At 43.0% G+C, this 25,086-nt stretch overlaps 1 protein-coding gene and 1 long non-coding RNA gene across 9 annotated transcripts in view; one reads left to right on the top strand and one right to left on the bottom strand.

Annotated features, from left to right (window-relative positions):
- Nucleotides 1-25,086, top strand: part of LOC109273334 (uncharacterized) — a 143,143-nt gene that overhangs the window by 65,520 nt on the left and 52,537 nt on the right. The gene's annotated exons all lie outside the window — the stretch shown is intronic.
- Nucleotides 1-25,086, bottom strand: part of WIPF1 (WAS/WASL interacting protein family member 1) — a 42,582-nt gene that overhangs the window by 14,148 nt on the left and 3,348 nt on the right. The window contains 5 exon segments of the mRNA XM_019460007.2: nucleotides 281-1,054; nucleotides 3,936-4,035; nucleotides 4,037-4,092; nucleotides 9,826-9,955; nucleotides 13,942-14,030. Of these exon segments, the coding sequence (XP_019315552.2) occupies nucleotides 281-1,054; nucleotides 3,936-4,035; nucleotides 4,037-4,092; nucleotides 9,826-9,955; nucleotides 13,942-13,992 (1,111 nt within the window). The 5' untranslated portion in view covers nucleotides 13,993-14,030.

Below are 25,086 nucleotides of genomic sequence, written 5' to 3'. Positions count from 1 at the left end.
TTCCAATTAACTAGCTTGTGATCATTTGACTTTGTAAGTTACTCAGTCTCCTCATCTCTAAAATGCAGACAGAAGTAGCAGCTCCCCCTCCCCGCCTTCCTCCGAGGTTTACATGAGGTCAGGATGAAATCGAACGCGATAAGCGTCACTTAAAAGATCCGAGTGGCTGGCCAGAGAGTTCACTTAAGCTTCTGCTGGACTCCACTCACTTATATGAGGATTAGTGACATGGGGGCAGGCTGGGCTGTAGGAAGACAACTCACCCCAGGTGTTGCCTTACCTGATCTGCCTGGTGGGTCCCTCACTGGAGGAGGGGGTCTCTCATTGGGCGGGGGAGGAAGAGGGCCCGAACGTCCTGGTGAAGGTAAGGGGGGTGCAGACGAAGAAGTAAGGGACAGATTCCGCTGTGGGAGTCTTGGGGTTTCATCACTGCCACTGGAACCCGGAGGCAGGGGAGGAGGGCCGGGTCTGCTTGGTGGCGGCGGTGGCGGTGGGGCCTGTGAGGAGGAGGAAGGCCTCGGGGTAGAAGGCACTGGGGGCTTGCTGTTCTGAGGGGGAGGGGGTGGGACTGCCTCCCTATGGACGGAGGGCCTGTTGCCCACTGGAGGAGGCGGAGGAGGGGGTTTGTCATCCAAGGCCCTGCTGGGGGTAGGGGGCAGGGGAGGCCTGTTGGAGAAGGGTGAGGAGGAGCCTGAGGGTGTCTGGCGTATGGAGCCTCCTCCAAAAGCAGCACCTCGGTTTCCAGGGAAAGGGGGAGGAGTTGGCCCAGGGCTGGGCTGCCTGGGGGCCCCAGGCACTGGTGGGGACCCTCGGTTGTGCAGACTTGATTGAATGGGTCTTGGCGTATTAGGTACTGGAGGGGGAATGCTTTCAGGCTTTGCGCCCACGTCGGGCCTTGGGGGAGGCATTCGGTTCCTCTGAGGCTCTGGGGGACCACTTCTGTGGCCTGGGGAAGGCACAGGAAATCTCCCTGGGCCACTTGGGGGTGAGAAAGGTTTGGCAGATGTGGATCTTCCTCCCGGTGGCAAAACTGGGAGTCGGCTTCCTCCAGAATCTAAAGAACAGGAAAAAAAAAAAATCCAGTTAGGAAATTAGGACACCTCCCCTTAAAGAAAATCAGAGAACTAGAGTGTATTCTCAGCTACTGGAAGTCCTTTCCTAGATGCCATAAAGTACAGGTAACTATCATTTATATAAATCAGATTCTGTGTGGTCCTTCCTGGAGTCAGAAAGACGGATCCCAGGTCCCTGTGTACCTGCTACTTCCAGGTTCTACAACCTGGCAGCTTTCAAAAGGATTTTGGAGAGCTCTCTTGGCATTATGTGTGTACAAGAACCAGGAGAAAGTTGGGAAGGGTTCCAGAGAGAGAGCCCTATTCATTATCAGAAGATGCTGCAGGTACATGGGATTTCTGCTAATGATTTTCTTTCTCTCCATCCCCACCCCTGTCCTCCTGTGCCTGCACCTCTCCGCTTTGAAAAAATAACTTAGCCATGTTGGGTGAAAAATCAGTTTTCCCAATGTATAAATCTCCATATGGGTGGGCTTACCTAGTCCCTTTGAACAGAATTCCCAAGAGAAAGTGTAAAAATGTAATGGAAGAATTAGAACGAAAATAAGAAAGAACTAACACAAGAAAAAGAAACTGTCAAAGTTTAATTGAAAGACTCAACACCAGGGGTTGGTCTTGATCTGCAAAGGAGGAGGAAACTACACAAGTGTTTTTCCTTACTGAGTCAACTTCCATTTCAGCAGTGGCAGGTCAGAACAACTCTATTATATCATTAATATTAAACTTCTTCGGTTCAACAAAAGGGGCCAAAGTTATGGAAAAAATTCAAACTACCACCCCAGAATTTCTTGGAACCCAAGGTAATTCTCAAAAAATGATTAGTCTAAAAACTTCCACCATCTCACCCATAAGCTTATTAAGGTACTAAATATTTATTGAGGACCTGCTGTATATCAGCCATTATTCTACATGCTAAAAGACAGAGGAGTAAACAAAATAGAAAAGATCCTGCTGTCCTGTGGTTTACATTCTTGTGGGGGGAGATACATAATAAGCCGGCAAACATAGAAATATTCTCAGATAGTTGTAAGTATTAAAAAGAAACTAAAATAGGTTGATGAGATGGAGAGGCCAGGATAGATGGGGTGGCTGAGTGGGGATGGCTTTTCGGACAATGTCACATTTGAGCTGAGGCCAGTCATAGAAAGGTGAGGAAGAGGTGCATTAGGCAGAGGACCAGCAGGTGCAAAGGCCCTGGGGCGGGAATGAGCTTCAAGGTGAAAAACTGAGGCCTATGTGCCTGCGGCACAGTGAACATGGAGAACCTAGCATATGGACCCTGAGTGGCCAGCAGGGGTCAGGTCATAAGGCACTTTGAAAACCAGAGGAGTTCAGGTTTTATCCAAGGCACAGTAAGAAACATTTGGATGGATTTATACAGTGGAGTAACATGAACTCTAGACAGAATTTTTAATTTCAACTTTGGTACTAGAAAAAAGGTGTATTTTCCTTGACTGTGTGCTATAATTCTGTGTCACCAGCTTGTGATAAATTCTGTTGGAATTCCAAGTTCAGATTAAAGCTGCAGTTATTAGGCATGTATACATCACACAGCTAGTATTCCTTATGTGGATGGTATACTATGATGATGTATACATCTGGTATACCATTTTGAGCACGAACTTAAATTCCATCTTCATTTTATTATTAAATTTTATTTATTATTTTTGAGAGAGAGAGAGAGAAAGCACGTGAGCAGGGAAGGGGCAGAGAGGATGGGGGCAGGCAGAGAATCCAAAGTGGGCTCTGTGCTGACAACAGATAGCCCAGTGTGGGGCTTGAACTCATGAACAGTGAGACCATGACCAGGGCCGAAGTCAGACACTTAACCAACTGAGCCACCCAGGCACCCCTTCATTTTCTTATTTTATTTGCAGTTATCTTTTGCCTTAATTTCTTCACCTACTTCATTCAGTACTTTGTTAAAGTACTGAATGTCTGCATTTGTCAGCTGCCTCCTTTTTGAAGTGGGTTTTAAATAAGTAAATTTAAAGGTAAATGCAGGTCTGGCAAGATAGAATCTCTCATGTTATCAAGCCTGGTTTTCGATATTGACCATTCAACTACTAACTAGTCAGAAAACCCTGAGGATTCAGTGGCTTTATCTTCATATGACTGTGAGAATTTCATACTTTCCCAGCAGACATTAAACGATCACAGAATTAGAAAGAAAAGTCTTCCAGCATAATAAACATTAATACAGAAAGTTTTATGGTAAAACGTATCAAGCCTCATGCACTTTGCAGGGTTTTTTATTTGGTCATGACCAGATTTTTCAATTTTTCTCTCTGCCGTCAGGTTCAAAGACAGTCCTGTAGGACTCATTTCCCTGTGTCCCTGCAGAGAATATTTAGAATCACTGGCCCTCAAATGCCAGATGTCTGTCATGCAAAACACCTTTTCAGATTTAGTGCAATACGTAATTATATTGCATAGAACATGCTCCATAGTGTGTTTGAAAAGTGGCCCACAAGTATTTACTATACTAGACAGCTGGGTCAGGCTACCTCACAAAGAAAGGTGAATTTGCCAGGTCACCAGGCAGACTTTCCAGGGACGGCAAGTTCCATTTGCTCCTTCTTTTTCTTCCCACTCTAGCTCACCCTTTAGAAAAGTACAAAAAAGTACAAGTTACCCCAAGGACACTGGGCAAATACTTGACAGCTCAATGGAGCTGTCTGATTTTGATTAAAAAAAAAAAAAAAAAAGATGCTACATAGAGTCTTTTTTATAAAATAGTGTTAACATTTCAAGCCACCTAAAATGTTTGAAAGGGCACAGTGCCTGAGAAGGGGTGCCAAGCCTTCCAACCACCAAACTCTGCCTCATCTTGTTACTAAGTGAGAAAGAAACTGTCCTTACCACTCTCCCTGTTGGCTGTGGATCTCAGCTTCGGCATCCCAGCCTGGAACAGTCCTCCCAAACCAGGCGGTCCACCCCCTCCGAAACTGCCACCGCCACCCGCCACCTCCGCCACCACCAAAGCCACCACTGCCACCAGCACCAGCGCCTTTGGGCTCTGCGGAAGGAAGAAAACACAGTCTCTTCACCATGTACGAAAACATCACTGGAGTCCTTCACAGCCTGAGCCCAAGTAAACAATAAACAATGAGGACCAAACTGGGAGCCAGCTCAAACTGGGCCTGTGGGGGCCTACTGGGATTTCATTAAAATGCAGGATTTTAAGGACTCACCCTACCCCTGGTCAGAAAAGGGTGGGGTTTCTGTTCACTCCAGGGCAGTCACAGGCTCCCCGGCCGAAGAATCAGTAATAGCTGATGACTTACCCCCACACCCCACCTTGGCGAGCTGCTACAGAGTTAACATCTGTATCTTAAGATTTGGTAAATAAAAGAATCTTCAAAGAAAGTCCAAAGGGGGAGGGGAGAGATACAATGAGAGGTGAGAAGAAAGGAAACTGTAAAAATAGAAGGAAATAAAATATCTCATAATTTTACTCCCTGGAAATGGAGGTTATTTTGTATTTTTTCTTGTTAGTACTTATTTCTAAGTACTTGTTAAGAAATTAAAAAGTTAAGTATTTTTCTTGTGAGTACTTCTTGTTAGCTACTTACTAGTGCGCTTGTTAGGACGTATTCTTTCCTGTTAGTACTCTTCTATTTTATGGATTTTTTTCTTAAAATTAGGACCAGATTCACTAAAAAGCTTTTAGCCCACTCTTTTCACTTAACACTTTTTTGTTAGCATTTCCCGTGTCATTAAGTTATCTTTGAAAACATGAGTTTAAGGGACTGCGTTGCGTTTTAGAACATGAATATATTGTAGTTTATTTGACCATCTACTTATTTGATGGCCTTATGGGTTGATTTCAAATTTTTAATATCATAAAGCCCAACAGGAGGCTTAAACATTAAAAAAAAACAATCCCTGCAATTTAAGATGGTACAAAGATTTTGTTTTATTTTACATTTATGTCCCTAAAACTGTGGAAGATTCTGAAATGGGCAAACAAACAACAGCAACAACAACAAAGAAAAAGAAAAAGATTACTAAGTATCCTGTCTAGACTTTTGGGTTATTTTCCAGGTCTTTCAGCTATTTTACAACTCTTTAAATTGTAGAAAACTGATAATAATTGTCCATAGAAACATAAATTAGTTGTATTCAGTGGCATGAAATTGATTACTGATGGATTTTGCACCTATTTGTAAATTTCCCCTCTGATCTGCCTAATGAGTGTGGTACTTTGAATTCTCCTTTGAACTGGTAACATTATACTGCTTCCCTCATTAATTAATGAGTTAAATGAAATATCTGACTTATGTTCTTTAAAAAAAAATTTTAATGTCTATTTATTTATTTTTTTTTTTTGAGAGAGAGAATGTGAGTAGGGGAGGGGCACTGAGAGAGAGGGAGACACAGAGTCTGAGGCAGGTTCCAGGCTCCAAGCTGTCAGCAAAGAGCCTGATGCCGGGCTCGAACTCACAGGCCCTGAGATCATGACCTGAGCCTAAGTCAGCCACTTAACTGACTGAGCCACCCAGGTGCCCCTGACTTATGTTCTTTTTATATCTGTATGAGAGCCATGATTATACTCTCTTTTTAAAAAAGGATCTCATGACAAAATACTTATGTATGTATGTCTGTATTTATGAGGTTAAACATTGTTGAAAGTTCTATCCCTGGAAAACTTTCTAGAGTAGTATATGAAATCTACAAATTAGTAGGGGAGAATTGATACTTGTATGATATTTAGACCACCTGGAAATATGGTAGATTCTCCCATGGATTCTGGTTTACTCAGTGAAGATATGTAATTTTCATGATATGGGTCACATATCTTCTTGTTAGGGTTCCTTTGATACATTTTTGTTTGTTGAAATTGTTTCCCCTTTTGTAATTGGTTATCACTGGCATCAGAAAATTTCATTTGACATCTAAGAAACCATTTTGCTATATTTTCTAAATTAAAATTTATAAAACATTTATTGGATTTTTTAGTAGTTTAGACATATGGTCTGCAAATAATAAAGGTTTTGCCTCCTCTTTTCTAATAGCGGTGTATCTTATCTTAGTTCTAGTTTATGTAAGTAATAACTCTGATGACTGGACTTCCATGCAATATAAATTATTAATACTGTTAAACTAAAGACAACCACAGTTTGATTTTAATGAGCACACCTTTAATGTTTCAAAGTTACATTCTAACTATTGGTTTGAAATAGGTTTTTTTCCCTTCTAAGTATTCACAGTCAGCAAGGATTCTCTATTTTAGGTTTTTAAGACTTTCTTGGGGGTGCCTGGGTGGCTCAGGTCATGATCTCACAATTCATTGGTTCAAGCCCCATGTTGGGCTCCACGCTGACAGCACAGAGCCTGCTTGGGATTCTCTTTCTGCCCTGTCCCTACCCCTCAAATAAATAAACTTAAAAACAAAAAATGATTTTCTTATGGCATGGAATTTTATCAAATGCCTATTCATGATCTGATATGGATTTGATATGATGGCTTAATAGACTTTCTAATGTTAAAAATGAGATAAACCCTGGTCTCGGTGAATTATTCTTTTAATATACTATTGAATTAGATGTTTTTGGTTTTAATTAGTATCTTCTCATCTATGATCATAAGTCCATAATAGGGTTTCTTAACCTTGAAACCACTGACACTTTAGGTCAGATAATTTTTTTTAAATGTTTGTTTATTTTGAGAGAGCAGAGAAGGGGCAGAGAGAGAGGGAGAGAGAATCCCAAGCAGGCTCTCTGATGTCAGTGCAGAGCCTGATGTAGGGCTTGACTTAAGACAAAATCAAGAGTTGGACACTTAACCAACTGAGCCACCCAGGAACCCCTCAGATAATTCTTTGTGGTGGGTGGCTATGTTGTTCTCTATAGAATGTTTACAGCATCCATAGCCTCTACCCACTAGATGTCAGTAGGAACCCCTCATTCACCAAGTTGTGACAACTAAAAATGCCGCCAAACATTGCACATGCCCCCTGGGACACTGATACATAGCTTTCTTTTTGTGTTTGCGTTGCCTTGGTCAAGTCTGAGGTTAGGATCATGCTAGTCTCATTAAGTCTATCAGATAGCTCTCCATCTCTTTCTATGTTTGGGAATAATTTGTATAGCACTTGAATGAGCTGTTTCTTAAAATCTGGAAGAATTTAATGATAAAACTGTCTGGCTCTAAACCTTTTGAGAGAGAAAGTAGCCTGATAAAGTTTTCAACTTTTCTCTTGCTCAATGAAGCTTCATGAGTGAATTTTGGTAAATTTTAATTTCTTTAAGATTTTAACATGTTTTAGCATATAAATTCATCATAGCATCCTTAATTTTAGTAAACCTGCTTGAATCTCTTACTAATCTACATTCTGAGTCCTAAACTTTATTCATTTGTGTTTTCCTTTTTTCTCGATTAGATTGATCATAAGTCTGTGTAGCTCTGTATATTTTCTAGATGTAGAGCTTTCTGGGCTACCTATGGGAGCTCTGCTGATAGAAGAAATAGTCTGATAGTGAACTGATTACTTCACCTAACAAATAAAATTACAATAATAATTTCTAGAAGTGTATGCAAAATTGTTTCCATATAAAAGTACACATTTTAATTAATTTTAATTATTACCAATAATAACATCATTTAAATATTATTCATTAATTAATGACACATTTTAGAATATTGCATTTACATAGGATGCCTTTACATGGCACTCAAAGAGACTGATGATCACTATCAGACATCATACATCAGTCTTCTTAACCAGAAACATTTGTGCACCTTCCAGATAGAGAAGCTGAAGTAGTTAAGGATAACTAATTGGCTCCAGGTTACTTCATTAGTAATCACACTGCAGAATAAGGCTGAATTAAGTTATAGGATGTATGGGGCACTTGGGTGGCTCAGTCAGTTAAGTGTCCAGCTCTTGATTTCAGCTCAGGTCATGATTTCATGGTTCGTGAGATTGAGCCCCACATTGGACTCTGTATTGACAGCATGGAGACTGCTTGGGATTCTCTCTCCCTCTCTCTCTGCCCCTCCCCTGCTTCATGCGTGCATGCTCTCTCTCTCTCAAAATAAAAATAAGTAAACTTAAAAAAAAAGAGTTATATACAACCATGGTCCACATTTTGACATAGGACCCAGGGAAATTTCTGTTGGAAACAAATAAAAAACTATACATGGATTTTGCCACTTGCAAAGAGCCTGTGGAACAATATAGGAGACCATTAAGTGCATGGACAACAAGGGCATGCATTGGGTTGCATCATGTGTCCACCTAGCAAAGTGCATTCATAAACATCATTGAGCAGCTGGAAAGGAGAAGAACTAATATTTATTTCCATTTAATGGGAGGAGAAGAGGACCTTGAAGAACACAATTAGTTTCCAATAGTGGATTCAGGAATAGGCACTAGACTGTGCAGTCTTCTTCAACATCAGTGGGGAATTCACATCTACCTCTCTCGAGCCCTAGGCCCCTTCCCAGAGTGGAGAGAACAGCTGAACTCTGTCCCAGAGGTTGGCAGTTTGTGGAGCTCCTCTGGCCCCACAAACAGGCACCATGACTCACACAGCTTTGGACCAATGCTTCCCAGAGATGAGTGGTGCCGGGCTCCCCTCAAGGAGAATCTCGTGGTACCAATGAAGAGGACTAAGGGGTTATAAAATACCATATCAGTTTTGTGGGCATTTTGACTAAGAGGTAACTGTGTCAAGTCAAGGGTAAAATACCCCATAGTGGCTTTTGGAGATTGGTGTTCTCTCCTCTGTGACACAGAGCCTGGTAACAGAGCAACATGTAAAAGCCTTGTCTTGGCCTTCCTCTTTTCCATTTTCTCCACACCCATGTTCTCGCCTTCTTTCTTCTCTACCCATTAGGCGCTTTTCCTAGAACTTCCTCCTAAACACTTCTGATCCTCTACTTGGCTAAAATCCTGTATCACTTTCCAGTGTCTACAAGGCTCCCTCTGGTGATTTTGGAAAGTCAGTCTATTTCCTATGGAGTCCAAACGGGATGTGTGTGTAGGATGTATTTTGGGGACATCTAGCTGGCAGTGGAGAGGTCTAGGAACATGAGGAGACAGTCTCGAGGCCTGGTTATTAACTACCAGTGGATTCTAGTCATGGGTACATTTTCATTCTGTTGTAAATGTTAACAGGAGCCCTGTTTGTTTATACATACCCTGCTTTGTTCTAGAAAGTATCTCAGACTTATGATGGATAGATAAGCAAAGTTGTGATCTCATTTCCTCTCTCTCTCCCAGCTCCTGAAAATCGCATCTTACACTTGAATGACACATTCCAAACCACAAAACACTTTTGCATGGTCTTGTTTGATGCTTACGGCACGCCCGCGAGAGCAGCAGAACACATATTATCTCCACTTTACAACTGAAGACAGTAAGGCTCGGAGATGGTAAGGGGTGGATGTGCCAGAACCCAAACCTACGTCCTCCGATTCTAGGGCTCTTTCCATATTGCACGCTGCCTTTTGATCTGCGGTGCAAACAGTAACGGGTTAACTTCCAGAAAGTGTTGTGAATAATTCAGAGAATCGCTGCTGTGTGTGCCTTGGACAAAGAGTTATTATACTGGCTTCCTGCAGCATTAGAGGGAACCCAAGCCGGAGCTGTGGCTACACTGAGTGATACAAGTCCCTTATTTTGCTAGCTTTGCAGCTGTTGTTAACCAAAAAAAAAAAAAAAATCTTTCTGGAAGGGTAGGGTTGGGTTGATGGTTAGGCCATAAATCATGTATCTCCATGGAAAACAGCTTTTTTCACTTACTGTCCAATATCGGTGCACTTCTGTCATTGGTGACAGTCTTCTTCAGTTTCTTCCCTTTGCTGATGTCAGACAGAAGGGCATTTCTCCCAGCCTGTTCGGACTTATTCAAGGTAGGCTTTTCTGTATTGGCCTAAAAGGAGAGCACGCACACTTGTATTCATCTCTTGAATTAAAAATCATGTACCACAACACTCAGTGGGGACAGCTAGAGTATTGGAAGCTTGTTATTGAGGTTCTTGGCAATAGGCTGTAAATTCTCCACAAGTTTTAGATCCGATGTCATTCTTTTTAAGACCCAGACATTTGGGAACAGATGCAGCAATAAATTACACTCATTTTTAATGCAGGAAGAGTCAGTCCCTGATAAAAGTCTCTAAAAATTCAGACCACAGTCTGGCCGTAACCAACGGAGCCAGGGATGGATGCGAAGAGACGAGAAGGGAATTTTAAGTCTAAGAGGATTCTGCTGGATACTACGAAGCTTCACCCTCCAGAACGTGCCCTGAAGATCAGCTTCTCCTTCACATCTTTTAGAGCTAACCTGATGCAAGGGGCAAATGGTCTGTAGCACAAAGGGTCAGCTCTTTGTTCTTTAAATCCACCAAAGTTTTAGAAAACAATTCCCTCTCTCTACATTGCCGAAGACTTTTTTTTTTCTTTTTAATTTAAGCCAGACCTGAGGTGTATTTTACGTGTAGTAAAATCACTCTTTTAGTGTAGAGTTCCACCAGTTTGACAACCATACACAGTCATGTAACCATCACCACAATGAAGATATAGAACATGCCCATAATCCCAAAAAGTTCCCAGAAGTCCCTTGCTGGAGGTGTTTCTAATGTTCAATCCCTTTGACAGCTTGGCTCACAGAGATTGCAGGGTAGACAAAGGTGGTGGTTTAAAACGTTTAGGTATTTTCTCCCTTTTCCAGAATTCCTAGGAAAGATCCTCGCTGTGAAATTGAGATCTCACTTTCTCAGGGTTATTTGATGGAGTGGGGACATGAGGAGCCCAGCACACAGGACTTGGAAGTAGGCATGTGCCTGTGTCTGCCACATGTAGAAACTGGCTTGGTCTGGCCTGGCCCCAGGGACACTTGGCTTCCCCAAACCCAAAGGTCCTTCCAGCAGACCTGAGAGACCTTCTAGGTTGGCCCCGGCCCTTCTTGAAGGATCTGACTCCAGAGGAGCCAGCGAGGGGCACAAGAGGTAAAGCTGGGGCATTTTAGCTGGAGCCCTCACCCAGCGATTTAGTATCAGAGTCGGAGGCAGAGGGAAAGCTAAGGAAAACCCGGAAGCAGGCTACATGGAATCTCTGTGTTAAGCTGGAAGGGTCTTGAAATAATTACAGAGTATTATTTGCTCATAATAACAGCAGTTATCATTTATATAGTTTTTCCCCCGGGCCAGGCACTGCTTTTAGAACTTTTATGTGTATTAATTCATTTGGTCCTCATCAACCCTGTGAGTCATTATTTCCATTTTACGGACAAGGAAATAGAGGCACAGGGAAGTGGAATCATTTGCCCCAGTCACCCAGCTAGTCAGAGGGGGAGGAGGTAGGATTCAAACCCTGGCTGTCTGACCCCACAGCCTTCCCTGTAACTTGGCAGAAGGGTAAATGTGGGATCAACAAATGCCCCTTTGCCCAAATTGGGGAGATGCTGTTAAAAGGCACAAAATCAAACTACAAGATGAATATATCCTGGAGATCTACTGTACGGCACAGTGATTACAGTTAACAATACTGTATTATAAGCTTCAAAGTTGCTAAGAGACTAGGTCTTAAATGTTTTCACCAGAAAAAAAGGAATGATAATTATGTGATGTGAAAGACAGGCCAGCTAAAGCTAAGGTTGCAATTACACCGCAATACATAACTGTAGCAAATCAACCCCTTGTATGACTTAAACGTACACAACGTTCCTCGCCAGTTACAAATCTCAGTTAAAAAAATAACAAAGTACCCCTTCCCCACCTGCCTCCAACACACCCCTGAAGCAAGCCTGTTAACAGCAGCTTCTCAGTGCTCCTTTCCAGATGTGCTTTTTATGTGTACAGTTCACTTTTGCTAATGGAGTCACCTTCCATTCCTCTGAAACTGTTTTTTTCAACTCAACACCACATCTTGGAAAGAACTTTTATTTATTTATTTATTAAAAACATTTTTTTTAATGTTTATTTGTTTTAGATAGAGAACATGAGCAGGGGAGGGACAGAGAGACAGAGGGAGACACAGAATCTGAAGCAGGCTCCAGGCTTTGAGCTGTCAGCACAGAGCCTGATGTGGAGCTCAAACCCACAAACTGTGTGATCATGACCTGAGCTGAAGTCGGACGCTTATTAACCAACTGAGCCATCCAGGTTCCCCTTAGAAAAAACTTTTAAAATTCCCTGTCTTCATTTTAAGGATGAAAAAAACAAAACAAAACAAAAAACAATCTGAGGCCCAGAGAGGTTAAGCACTGGCTCTCTTACCACCTTGGGGTCAGCAATTTTCACCGGCCTCCTGTTATGCCTCCGAATTTATCTTGGTGCCCAACCTCCTTGGGTGCTACTTCTGCATTCAAGAACCCTTAACTGAACTGTCCCACTAGACAGTGCCCTAGGATGGCCACTAACCCCCCTTTCCCTTTGCTCATCTCTATATCCGATTTATTTAGGATCTTGCTTTCAGTCACAGAATAATGGGTGGAAATGAGTTAATAGGATACATTTCAGTCACTCTGGTACAACTTGTATAACTTGTGTATCTTCTCAGCTACCTGTATTATTTATTTAGTATTTTTCATTAAGTCAGTCCACTATACTATTATACTATTTTTCAGGTGAATATTTTCTTTTAAATTAACTCACTATTAAACCCTCAGTTTGATGTGCTAGTTATAATTTTTAGAACATGCATTAAAATCATTACATGAGCATTAAAATTAAAAAAAAAATAATTAATCCATGTACTTACCCAGCTAGTGGTATAAAACCACTCTTTGGGGGAAATACAGATAAACAAGCCTGCTATGTTAGCCAGATCAGAACTTTTCAAACTTCTCTGACTGAGGGACCAATTAAAAAAAATTTTTTTTTTTCCAATGCATCTTGGACTGAAACTTTTGTAACAATTAATTTGTAGAAACATGAATTAGTTAAAACAAGAGACACACAACAGACACAATACTATTGTCAAATTGCTGTGTATCTTCATGCTTACTCTCAATTTCTGTAACTATCTCCTTGGAGACCCTAACCAGCAGTCAGAGGACCACACTGAGTAGCAACAAGCCAACTAATTGTTCTTCCGACTAGGTTCCAGCTTCAGATGGACTCTGTAAATGTGTCCTGTGGAAGCCTGGGCAAGAGACTTTTCCTCCCCAAGCCTCAGTTTCCCCAAATGAGAAATGAAGGACCCATCTCTGTGAGGCTCCTTAGTGGGGAGGAAGCCTCGCAAGCTGAAGGAGTTAATGGGGCGATGGGGTGTGTCTGTGAACCTTTCTGTATCACCACGTGGAGGGCTGCCGGTTTCCTGTAAGAGGGTGCACTAATTTCTGAGGACAGGTCTATCAAGAGATGAGGAGGAGCCCAGTGAAGATATTCCATTGGAAAGTGGACATTTAAATGCAAGGACAGTTTTAAAGCAGGATATGAGTATGGGGGAAGTGGGGATAGGGGGTGGTGGATGATATCTGCTAAAAACACAGGTGGGAATAAAAGGGAAAAGGCAGAGAAAAAGAAAAGGGTGAGTCTGCAGGAAGCTTTAACAGATGCATTTCATACAGAGACCTGGGTTTCTGGACTGTCCTTTCCAGAAGTTAAAGGCTAGAAGTCGAGTCCATTTGAATGGAAACCGTGCACACCCGGCAGAACCCCTGTGAACACGTCTCGGGCTGGTGTGTGGGAAGGAAACCCAGTGAATGCACATCCCACACGTGTACTTGGCATTGCCTGGGACCTTTAACAACCAACCTTTTGGGATCTCAGGGTCTGGCTCACCCTGCACTGGGAAAACCTGCCGCACAGCACTTACCCAGAATGTGAATACACTGAAAACAAATACATGCGTGGCAGGGTTGCCTTAATCTGGTCTGCTCTGCGCACCAGTGACGGATGGTGAGGAGCTACTCACCAGAGCAAACGTCGGTGGGGGTGGGGGCGCCGGAGGGGGAGGGACGGGCATCTCGGACAGTTACACTTTCAACAGCCTTGCCGATGAATCTGTAAAAACAAAACAAACAGGAACAAAATATGGTCACATATTAGCCTTTTTATTTACTTTTATTATTATTATTTTTTTTTATTTTAGAGAGATAGCAAGCAGGAGAGAGGGGCAGAAGGAGAATTAAAACAAAAAATTTTTTTTTATGTTTATTCATTTTTGAGAAAGAGAGAGACAGATTGTGAGTGGGAGAGGGGCAGAGAGAGAGGGAGACACAGAATCCGAAGCAGGCTCCGGGGCTCTGGGCTGTCAGCACAGAGCCCACCCGAGGCAGGGCTTGAATTCACGGACCGTGAGATCATGACCTGAGCCAAAGTCAGACACTTCATCGACAGAGCCACCCAAGCACCCCAAGAATTTTTTTAGATTTGAGTTATTTATTTATTTATTTATTTAGTTTTGAGAGAGCACGGGGTGGGGGGGTTGGCAGAGAGAAGGGGACAGAGGATTCGAAGAGGGTTCTTTGCTGACAGCACTGAGCCCAATGCAGGGCTCGAACTCACAAACCGTTAGATCATGACCTGAGCTATAGTCATCTGTTCAACTGACTGAGCCATCCAGGTGCCCGAGAGAGAGAGAGAGAGAGAGAGAGAGAGAGAGAGAGAGAGAGAGAGAGAGAGAGAGAATTTTAAGCAGGATGCATACTCAGTGCAGAGCTTGACACGGGACTTGATCCCAGGACACTGGGATCATGACCTGAGCTGAAATCAAGAGTCAGAAGCTCAACCGACTGAGCCACCCAGGCCCCTAGACTTTTTAGTAACACTCTGTCCTAATCTTCCTTCCCTCCTTCCCACCACCAAAGTGACAGCTATTCACATAGGCCAAGTTTTATAAGGGATGGGAATTACCTTTACAACATTGCTAAGATGTTACCCTTCTGGAAGGATCCTAGCAGAGGAGGTTTCTGAGCCAAGATGGGCAAAGACAATGGAAGCAAAACTGGCCCCTCACACTTCTTGATTCTTCCACCCGCCAGAACAGGTCGGGGGAATGACACCTGGAGGGATCTGGGCCTGGGGACTGAGTGAGCTGGAAGGTGGTCTTAAAACTGCTAGAAATGAATCCTGGCAAATCTGATGTTCAAGCGTCTCCTCATCCCCACGCATTTCCATGACGACATCCTATCTTGCTCTCCTGCTCCTGATCACTGCTTGTCTTCTTGCAGATGCCTGGCATTCGCCTGGGTCTGGGCACACACTGTGGAAATGCAAAGACCAATCTTTTTCTGGTTTTGCCTGCAAAGGTCTTACAGTCTTCCAAGAAAGAGGACAGGGATCAAGTAAAGCAGGCAGGGAAGATGGGCGAGGGGGCTGGATTCCTATCTTTGTGCTACCTGGCATTTCCTTACAGGATCTAAGTTTTTAAAAAGAGGGGGAAAAAAGAGACCAGGTCCCAAACTCTGACTCCCAGGCTGTTTACTAGAAATACACCTCACTAGAAAAGCTTTGTGCACAGTGTGATAGCTCTGGGAACAAGAGAAAAGCCAGACTCTGTGATGGTGTGGGAGAGTGCGGGGAAAACCCGGCCAGTGGCAGTGGGAAGGGGGAAGCCTGGCAAACATTAGGAGCTGAAGAAATTACGGGGCAAGGAAGTCTCCCAGGAGCTCCCTAGCCACAAACCCACCTCCCTTCCCCGCCCCCCTTGGAGTCCCATTCCGGAGTCTCATCCAAAGCCCCAGATCCCAAGCACGGGGCCGGCCTCACCCTCTTTCTCGCCCCTAAGTAATCCCAGCTTCTCCCACCCAGTCCTTGCTACTCAAGTGCGGTCCTAGGTCAGCAGCAAGGGCATCATCACCCTGCGCTGTTGGAAATGTCAAATCTCAGTCCCTCTCCCCACCACTGAATTTGTTTCGGCATTTTAGCAAGATGCCAAGGTGATTCATGTGCACTAAAATAGGAGATGCCTGTTGCAGAATCTGAGCCTTAAACCAGTGGGCAGCCTGGGACACTTACCACCTGAACTACATGGAACATGTGTCCTGAATTTCAAACACCAGAATTCTCTTTCTTTTGTTCTCGATGTCTCTCCCTTTTTTAAAATGTTTACTTATTTTGAGAGAGAGCATAAGCATGGGAGGAGCAAAGAGAGAGGAGAGAATCCTAGGCAGGCTCCACACTGTCAGCACAGAGCCCGACATGGGGCTCGAACTCACAAGCTGTGAGATGGTGACCTGAGCCGAGATCAAGAGTAAGGTGTTTAGCTGACAGGGCCACCCAGGCGCTCCTGTTCTCAATGTTTCTTAAGTGAAGAAAACGATTTATTTAGAATTAAAAAAATTAATTCCGTTCAGGCACTAAAGGTTAGTGTGTAAAACTTACACCCTGAAACAAATACTTTCTCTTAAAGTGTCGCTAGATGGCTTGCTTTCTGTGAGCACAAAGGGAATGTAAGAGCTAAAAGGACATGGCTGGACGTATCAGAGGCGCTGGATGGCGGGAATGAAGACAGTTTGGAACAGTTCCATTCCAAGTGGACCACTGAGAAAATGAATTTTTAGAGCCTCCACAGCAGCAACAATAGCTGTCGGTTATTGACCATCAAGTGGATCGAAGGCACTTAGAACATCGCTAACTTGTAACAGTGACATTGCAAACTAGCGTGATTCCGCACACCTTCCAGAGGACACTGAGACTCAGGGAGTCTAAGGAACTCACCAAAAGACAGAAATTCATTCACAACCAATCCTTTCAATCCCTGCTGTTTTTAGATAAGCATTTTTAGGCAGGTAAAGGGCTGACACCTGTAGACTAGGTCAGAATTTGTTTTTCAATAAGAGACGGTCTCAGATTCTTTTAAAATGTGTTCCTTAAATTGGCCTTTTCTGGATGACACCAGCCAGTCACCTGTGGGGCCAAGTGGGCAGCGTAGCCAGCGCTGGGCGCCTGTGCTATGATGCCTGTATTGGGGCAGGAGTCACCTTCTGAGGCCTCAGTGTCACACGTGTCTTAGCTCCAGGAGGAAGGATGGGGATCGGAAATTGGATTCAGGAGCAACTTACTGTGAAAGACACTGCAGCCAAAGCAATGGTGTTAACAGAGCCGGAGAAAGCAGCTTACCAAGGAAGGGGGTGGCCAGGTCCGCCCACAGGGCCCCAAAGATGCTCTCCAGGGAACAGATCATCTGTGTGCTTGGTGGATGAAATGCCCCTCAGGCCTCAAAATCATTGTATCAGACTCCCCCTTCGCCAGCTAACCTGTCATCCCATTATCCTAACACCGAGCAAGGAAGGGCTAGATTCTGGTCAATTACCAGGAACCCTTCTCGTGAGTCAGTCCCCCGTTGCAAAGATCACACTGAACTTCTGTCCGATACCTCTCAGGGGTCAGGCTGTGGTACAGGGACCCTTTCAGGGGACTGCCACCCTGTCAGGCTTCTTTCATCTAGTTGTTTTACAACTTTCTGTTGTTGCTATTATGCTTCTGTCTGTGCACTGACTTATAGATAAACCTGTGGACCACAGAGTCTCAGCCTCCCTGCTCCCCTGTGCTCCCCACCCCGGCCACCCCAGATAAATCTCGGAAAAGGGCTACATTTAGATTCAGATAGGCTGAGCGGTATCCTCAACGTCCCAAAACCTCAAACGAAGCACCATTATGAGGTTTTCTCAGGCTACCTGGCTACTATCGAAATTGGATTCCAAACTTTTCTCCTGTGGCCCAACCCCTATATGTTTTACTAAAAAACAACAAACCATGGGGGTGCCTGGATGGCTCAGTTGGTTAAGCATCAGACTCTTGATTTTGGCTCAGGTCATGATCTCACAGTTCATGGGATCAGGCCCTGCATCGGTCTCTGCACTGACGGCACGGAGCCTGCTTGGGATTCTGGGATTCTCTCTCTCCCTCTCTCTCTGCCCCTCCCCTCCTCAAAATAAATGAACAACAACACCATACAGCATATACATAAATAAACAACATACAAATAAAAACAACAACAAACCTGACCCTATTATTTGGGAAGATCAGGAAAACACAGACTTGGGGACCTTAAAGAAAAGCTTGATAAAGCTCCCTGCCCTCGGATGTCAGGGAGGTTCTTTTTTCCCCCTTTTTGTGAGAGAGAAGAGAATGCCCTTGGAACACTCACCAAAAAATATGGAAACCGTCATAGATCTATAGGGCATTAGTATAGCCAATAACTGGACCCTCAGGCATGAGGATACCTCCCTTTGCTCGGAGTCATTCCTGCCACACTGCGTTTTTGGTTGAGGCCACTGAAGAAACAATCATGGGACCCCCTCTAATGATCTTTGTCCCATGTACCAGAGGCCCTCCTGAATTCTCACCACACAACACCTTTCAGCCAGTCGCTTCATCTCCCGTGAAATTCCCCACTAACCGCTCATCATGTACCTCTTTCTTGCTGCAATATCCTTAGCCATGCCACTCTCCTCTCCCTCTTCAATGATGGAGCCTCTCACAACTGCGTGAGGCTGACACAGCACCTTTTGACTCCCCGTGATAATTTACAGAAAACTCACACCAACGCAGATCTTTCATGGTTTACTGATGGGTCTTATTCAAGGGATGAAAATGGTAAATATGCCAGGCACACTATTACAACCCTTTTTAAAAGAGTTCCTTTACCTTTACCCCAACAGGCTGAATTATAGGCTCTTTATTCAGTCTTGAACCTTAGCCAAAGGCAAACTCAACAAACATCTACACGGACAGTCAGTATGCCTTTGGGGTGGCCCATGACTGGGATGTTATGGAAAGGTTATGGCAAGGTTTCCTTACCTCTAATGGGAACAAAACTAACACTTTTATTAGATGCCATACTTTTGCCAGCTGCCGTAGCTAGTATTAAGATAACTGGGCATTCCAGACTTGACTCCCTGGAGGCTGAAGAAAACCGATGTTTCTGTCAAAAATGCCGGTCTTCAGGGAACAAATAAGCAAACCTCTCATGGTCCAAAAGGATGTTCCTCCAAAAGAAAATCCCCAAAATTGACAAGAGATGCCCAACAATTGGCCCCGGAGAGGAAAACACGATATTGGAAATCTAATAATTGTTGGTTCAGTAAAAAGAGAGAACTCTGGCTTGAACCAAATAACAATGCAGTCCTGCCAAAGAGTCTCAAATTCCCATTACTAACCACTGTACGTGCATGAAATCATTAGCCTGCTGATAAGATGATAGGCTTTATGAAACAATACTGGTGGGGAAATATTAATAAGGCTGCAAAAAGTGCCTACCTTGATTGCCCTCCCTGTGTAAAATACAAGCTTGGGAAATACGTCCATGCTGCTCCTAGGCATTTTAAACTGCCCGATGGACCGTTAGAGGCGTGGCAAGTGGGTTTTATTCAGTTCCTCCCATCTCATGGACAAAAATGTGTTTTAGTCTTGATCTGTGTGTCTTCTCACTGGGCTGGAAGCTTTCCCTGGTAGACAGGTTATGGCCTCTTTTGTGGCTAAAATCCTATTAGAAAAGATTATCCCTACCTGGGGAGCCCCTCTCAAGCTTCACAGTGACCCAGGAACTCACTTCACTCATCGAGTGCTTCAACAGGTCTGTGCTTTGTGCCCGGTTCTGTAGTTCTTCCGTGGTGCCAAACACCGTCAATCCTCAGGGCTAGTCCAACGCACTAACAGCATTAGTAAGACTCGATCGGCAAAATTTGTAGAGACCTTTCAAATAACCTGGCCAAAAGCATTGCTGTTGGTCCTTCTAGATCTCAGATCCAACCTTTTGAGACTCATAAGCTCTCATCCTCTGAGAATGTCACAGGGTGCCTGATGCATCTGGCTCCCATGTCTTTTGACAGCTGATAAAAGGAGATACACTCCAATACTGTAAAGGCTTACTTGCTTCTATTGAAAAGGACCATGTTTTAATAGAACAATGTTTTTTTCACTGCATGCTCCCAGGAGGTGAAGACCTTAAACATCACACCTTACAACCTGGAGATTTCATCTATTAGAAAAGACACCTCCAAAAGTGTCTCCAACCTCACTCGAAGAGCCCCTACTAAGTACTGTTTAACCAACCCTGTGTCACCAAACTTCAAGGAATAGACCCCTAGATTCTCATGTCACATCTAAAGGCACCAAACCCTGACTGGAGCTGCACACCAATTGGTCGGACTAAGATTTTGAGGCATGGAAACTGACAACAGCTTTCTCAAGATGGCTAGACCAGGCCTGTAGGTCCTTTTCTCATTGTTGCTTCTTACTCTGTCTTCTCCCTTTCTTCCTTGGACAGATAATGTTCTTATCTACATTTCCCAATCCATTACAAAAGGGGGAAACTCCTCTGGTTGTTGGATTTGTCACCAGAACCTTCTATCTGCCAGGACAGCGTGACTCCTTAGCTTATCCTGTAGGTAATTTTGCTGGAATCCCAAATGCCACTGCATGCCTAAACTGTTCCTCAGGTCCCTTTCATAAGGTTAGATTATTATATCCATACACCACTGCTCCCTGCCTCAATCTAACCCAATCTTTGGTTGGAGAAATGAGCTCTCTCGTATATATATGTACAGTAAAACCTTCGATTGTGAGTAACTTATTCTGTGAGTGTTCTGCAAGACAAGCAAACATTTCTAAGAAATTTTAACTTGACAAACGAGTGATGTCTTGCAATACGAGTAGTATGTGATGCCGAATGTCACATGATCACAACTGAGCCAATGGTTCTTTTCTCTCTCTCTCTCTCTCTCTCTCTCTCTCTTTCTCTCATTGTGGGATTGTGGGTGGCAGTCTCCCGTGCTCAGACACTTGGTCTCAGGCCGAAATCAGTGATTGGCAGAAATCAGTGATTGGCAGAAATCAGTGATTGGCAGAAATCAGTGATTTTTCAGAATGCTGGAAGGTGCCCACAAATGGCACTCGTGTATTTTTTGTCACCTCAAAGCACCTATGGACAGTCCTTTGCTTTTCCATACAAAAGTAAGCTTAGGAAAGCTTTGCTTCATTCTAGGTCAGGCTGCCTGTAGACACACACCCTTTCCTCTGCTGTCTTATTGCCAGTTACCTTAAATACAGTATGTGACAAGAGTTTGTTAATACGACACTGTAGTTAACATCTGAGGGAGCATCTACAATGGCCCCCATGCAGAAAAAGATTCCATTGAGCCAACAGATAGCAGTGATTCTGTTAGTGATAGTGAAAATCGTCCTACACAATAACCCTCCTCTGGACTCCCTCACACCAGCCAGGAAGGTTTTCAAGGTTAAGTGCAGGTTAATTTGTTTATTTTTATTTATATTTTATATTTTCTTTATCATTTTGTATTATATTACAGTACTGTAATCATTTTTATATGAATATTTTTGGATTGTGAAATGAATCATGTGAGTTTCCATAATTTCTTATGGGGAAATTCGCTTTGATATACAAGTGCTTTGGATTACAAGCATGTTTCCAGAACTAATTATGCTTGCAAACCAAGGTTTTACTATATATATACGTATATATATATATATATATATATATATATATATATATACACGTATATATATATATATCTATATATATCTACACACATATATATGTGTGTGTGTAGATATCTACACACACACACACACATATATATGAGAAAGACACTGTGGACAGCCAGTGTAAGTCAGACCATTTGTAAGCTGGCTGTCATACCCATATGTTTAGGAAGACTTTCAATACATGATAACATGGTATTTGAGTCTTGGTTGCTAATGCCTGCACACTGACGAATGAGTTCATAAATGCTAATCCTTATGAGGGAGCCCTATGTGCAGTCCTGGCTGTATTCACCACTCTCTTTTCTCCTTATAACAAAAGAGCAGCTTCTCAATGGTCCACCTCCCTCAACCTTCATGGCTCATTAAATGAGAACTTCTAGGGGCACCTGGGTGGCTCAGTTGGTTAAGCATCCAACTCTTGGTTTTGGCTTAGGTCAAGATCTCACGGTTTGTGAGTTCAAGCCCTGCATGGGGCTTGATGCTGACAGTGTGGAGCCTGCTGGGGATTCTCTCTCCCCCTCTCTCTCTGTCCCCTCCCCTGTTCACTCTCTTCTGTCTCTCTCTCAAAATAAATAAATAAACTTCAAAAATTTTTTTTTAAAAATGAGAACTTCTAAGAGGCATGTATGACTTGGATTTGTCTCCATAGAGACAGTCTTCACCCTTTGGTCGAGTAAGTGCTAATGAATGCTTGATGAGACATCTCTCCCTAAAGTCAGGAGAGCTGCCAGGTTCCATAGTCAAAGCAGGGTCAGCCCAACAATGATCACGTAAATTGCTGGCTAAGGTAGTTTTGGATAATCACATAGCTTTCGATGACCTACCTGCTGAGCAAGGAGGCATTTGTGTGATAGCAAACACCACCTACCGCACATGGATGAACTCCTCTGGGCAAGTAGAAACCCAGTTGCACAAAATTAGGAAACAAGCACATTGGCTACCATGAGCTTTGTCTAATTCTCCATGTTCCTTTGATTTGTTCAGTTGGCTACCTTCAGGCCCAGGGTCAGCGTGCAGAATCATACAATTTGGAATTGTCACGTTTTTGTGTTTTGTATAATTATTTTTAAGTTTCGTACCTGATGCCTGTCAAAACTTTGTAGTAACGATATGCAAGAAGGTGATGCTAACCCAGTGTTGCAAGATGGTCTCCGATGTGTACAACCTTGACAAGAGACAGGAAATGCCTGTGAGTTCTCCCTCTTAACCTTCCTTGTTACTCAAATGTGGATTTAAATGGTTTCCAACTGCTATGCACTTCCCTTCTGATATGGGACACAACACCCAGGAAAGCTCCTTCCTGGCAGTGAGGGATATGGACGACGCAACTCTTGATCAGCGATACTTTTAAGGAAAGATCTTGATCAAAAGGGGGGAAATGTGGAATCAAATAATGGAAACCTCATTTAAAATGGAGTCAGGGGCACCTGGGTGGCTCAGTCAGTTAAGTGTCTGACTCCATCTCAGCTCAGGTCTTAATCTCAGGGTGGTGAGTTCAAGTCCCATGTTGGGCTCCGCCCTGGGTGTGGAGCCTACTTTAAAAAAACTAATAAATAAATAAATAAATAAATAAATAAATAAATAAATAAATAAACCAACAAAATAAAAAAAATAAAAGGGAATCAGGAGGCCAGAAAAGGGAGCTCTCAGACCCTACTGACATGTCCTCAGTTGCAGACCCCAACAGGAAGAAGCGTTTTTCAATAGGAAGAAGCCTGCTTTACTACCCCAGCAGGCAGAAGGAAGATTTTCTTCTTGCCCAGCCAATGAAAAACTGCCACCACCTGAACTGTGACTTTCCTCCAGCGGGCTTTCGATCAAAGCAGCCCCTTCCAACTTCCTCCTTTTTCTCTGTAAAGTAACCTTCCTCTCCTTTGATCTCACGGTTTGCCTATGATTTTGCCATAGCTTGCATGTGCCCAACTGCAGTTCTTCCCAAATAAACCCAATCGGCTGTTTTAGTTTCAAGAGTGACAACACAAAGATGAAAATAAAACATGACAGTTGTATTTAACCACTGAAAGAAGCGTTCGATAAAAACTAAATTTTAGGTGGGGAGCTTGGGTGGCTCAGTCGGTTGAGTGTCCAACTCTTGGTTTCGGCTCAGGTCATGATCTCATACTTCCTGAGTCCGAGCCCTGCATCGGGCTCTGCACTGACAGTGCAAAGCCTCCTTGGGAATTTCTCTCCCTCTCTCTTCCCCTCCCCGGCTCACATGCTCTGTATTTCTCTCTCTCAAAATAAATAAATAAAATTAAAAAATAATAATCATTAAATTATAGGTGAAAAAGCGTTGGGGTTAATAATAAGGCAGATAATTTATAGATATTCTAAACATTTTCATGTAGGTCCGTCCAGCTTGTGAACACACACATAATGCCCCTTCCCCCCCTGTCTCTATATACACAGATGCACATTTGTTTGACCAATAAATATTAAGTTATATATAACTCAACAGTGTTTTAATAAGAAAAGGCTCTTAAATTCATATTGAGTTATTACAACCATAAAAAGTTATTGTAGAAGCATTCATTATAAAGGCAATGAATCCACTCCAAGTTACACTGTAGAAATAAAATCATTTAGCCAACTCAAATTGCTACTAAAATCCTGAATTTTAAAAAGCCCATAGTTTGGGGATGCCTATCATAATTATTATGGATTCTATTCTTTAGAGACTCTTGCATGATGCAAACTTAGTTGGATGTGCTTAAGATGTGAAGACCATTAGAACTAATTAAGATGAAGTTGGCTTTGTTCTTCAACTTCCTGTAAAAATGCTCAACAGGAAAATTGATGCTCACAGCAAACCACAGCCATCCTGTTTCTTCAGCACAATCTTTTCACAGCTGCAGTTGCCTGTAGTTTCTATTTTCTGATACGAGTCACAGCGCAACATCTCTGTGCTCCACCCCCCACCCCCCCCCCCACCCCCCCCCCAGCAGGCCCAGGCTCAGAGGGCTGTAGGCAATGAGGCAATTAACACAAAGAGGAAAAACAAAAGACTGTTCAACTCAAGAGGAAGCAAAAGGTAGAGGAAAGAAAGGAGCTTTAAGCAAAGCAGCAGCATCATCTAGTTAGTGGTCTCTGTTATTTGCAATCCCAGCTGGACCACACGTTGTCTGTACACGGAACCCGTCATTTCTCAAAATGTACTTGCTCTTTTCTTGATCATCATTTAAGACGATAAGTGAATTCTGCATATGGCTTGTCTTCTCAATGGTAAGGGTTTGTGTCTTGCTATATTTAGAGCGTCCTTGGCTAGTTCAGAAATACTTCCTTTAGAGTTCTTTTAGATAAACAGTTAATTTTGGAGGGGGGAGTGGGAAAGGCATTTTTCAGAGAAGACGTTTTGAAACATCTACGATGTCATTATGATCAGTAGCACACAAATTCACAGTTTCACTGTAAGAGTAACTGGTAGGGAAATAAAGGTTGCTATGAAGTCAAATAATTTTTTAAATCCACTGTCATACATGCTTCATTTAAAAATGAATGCAAATTTATAGACATCCAAGCCCTTTTAAAAGTGAGAAAATGAAGATAAGTTGAACGTTCCACCTGTCATGGTTTAGCTGTGGGAAAGGGAAAGGAAGCCTTTCTCTGC

This window comes from Panthera pardus, unplaced genomic scaffold (assembly GCF_024362965.1).
Source record: "Panthera pardus isolate Hobbes unplaced genomic scaffold, ASM2436296v1 HiC_scaffold_10, whole genome shotgun sequence".
Taxonomy (NCBI): Eukaryota; Metazoa; Chordata; class Mammalia; order Carnivora; family Felidae; genus Panthera; species Panthera pardus.
This window is presented reverse-complemented; position numbering and strand designations above follow the sequence as displayed.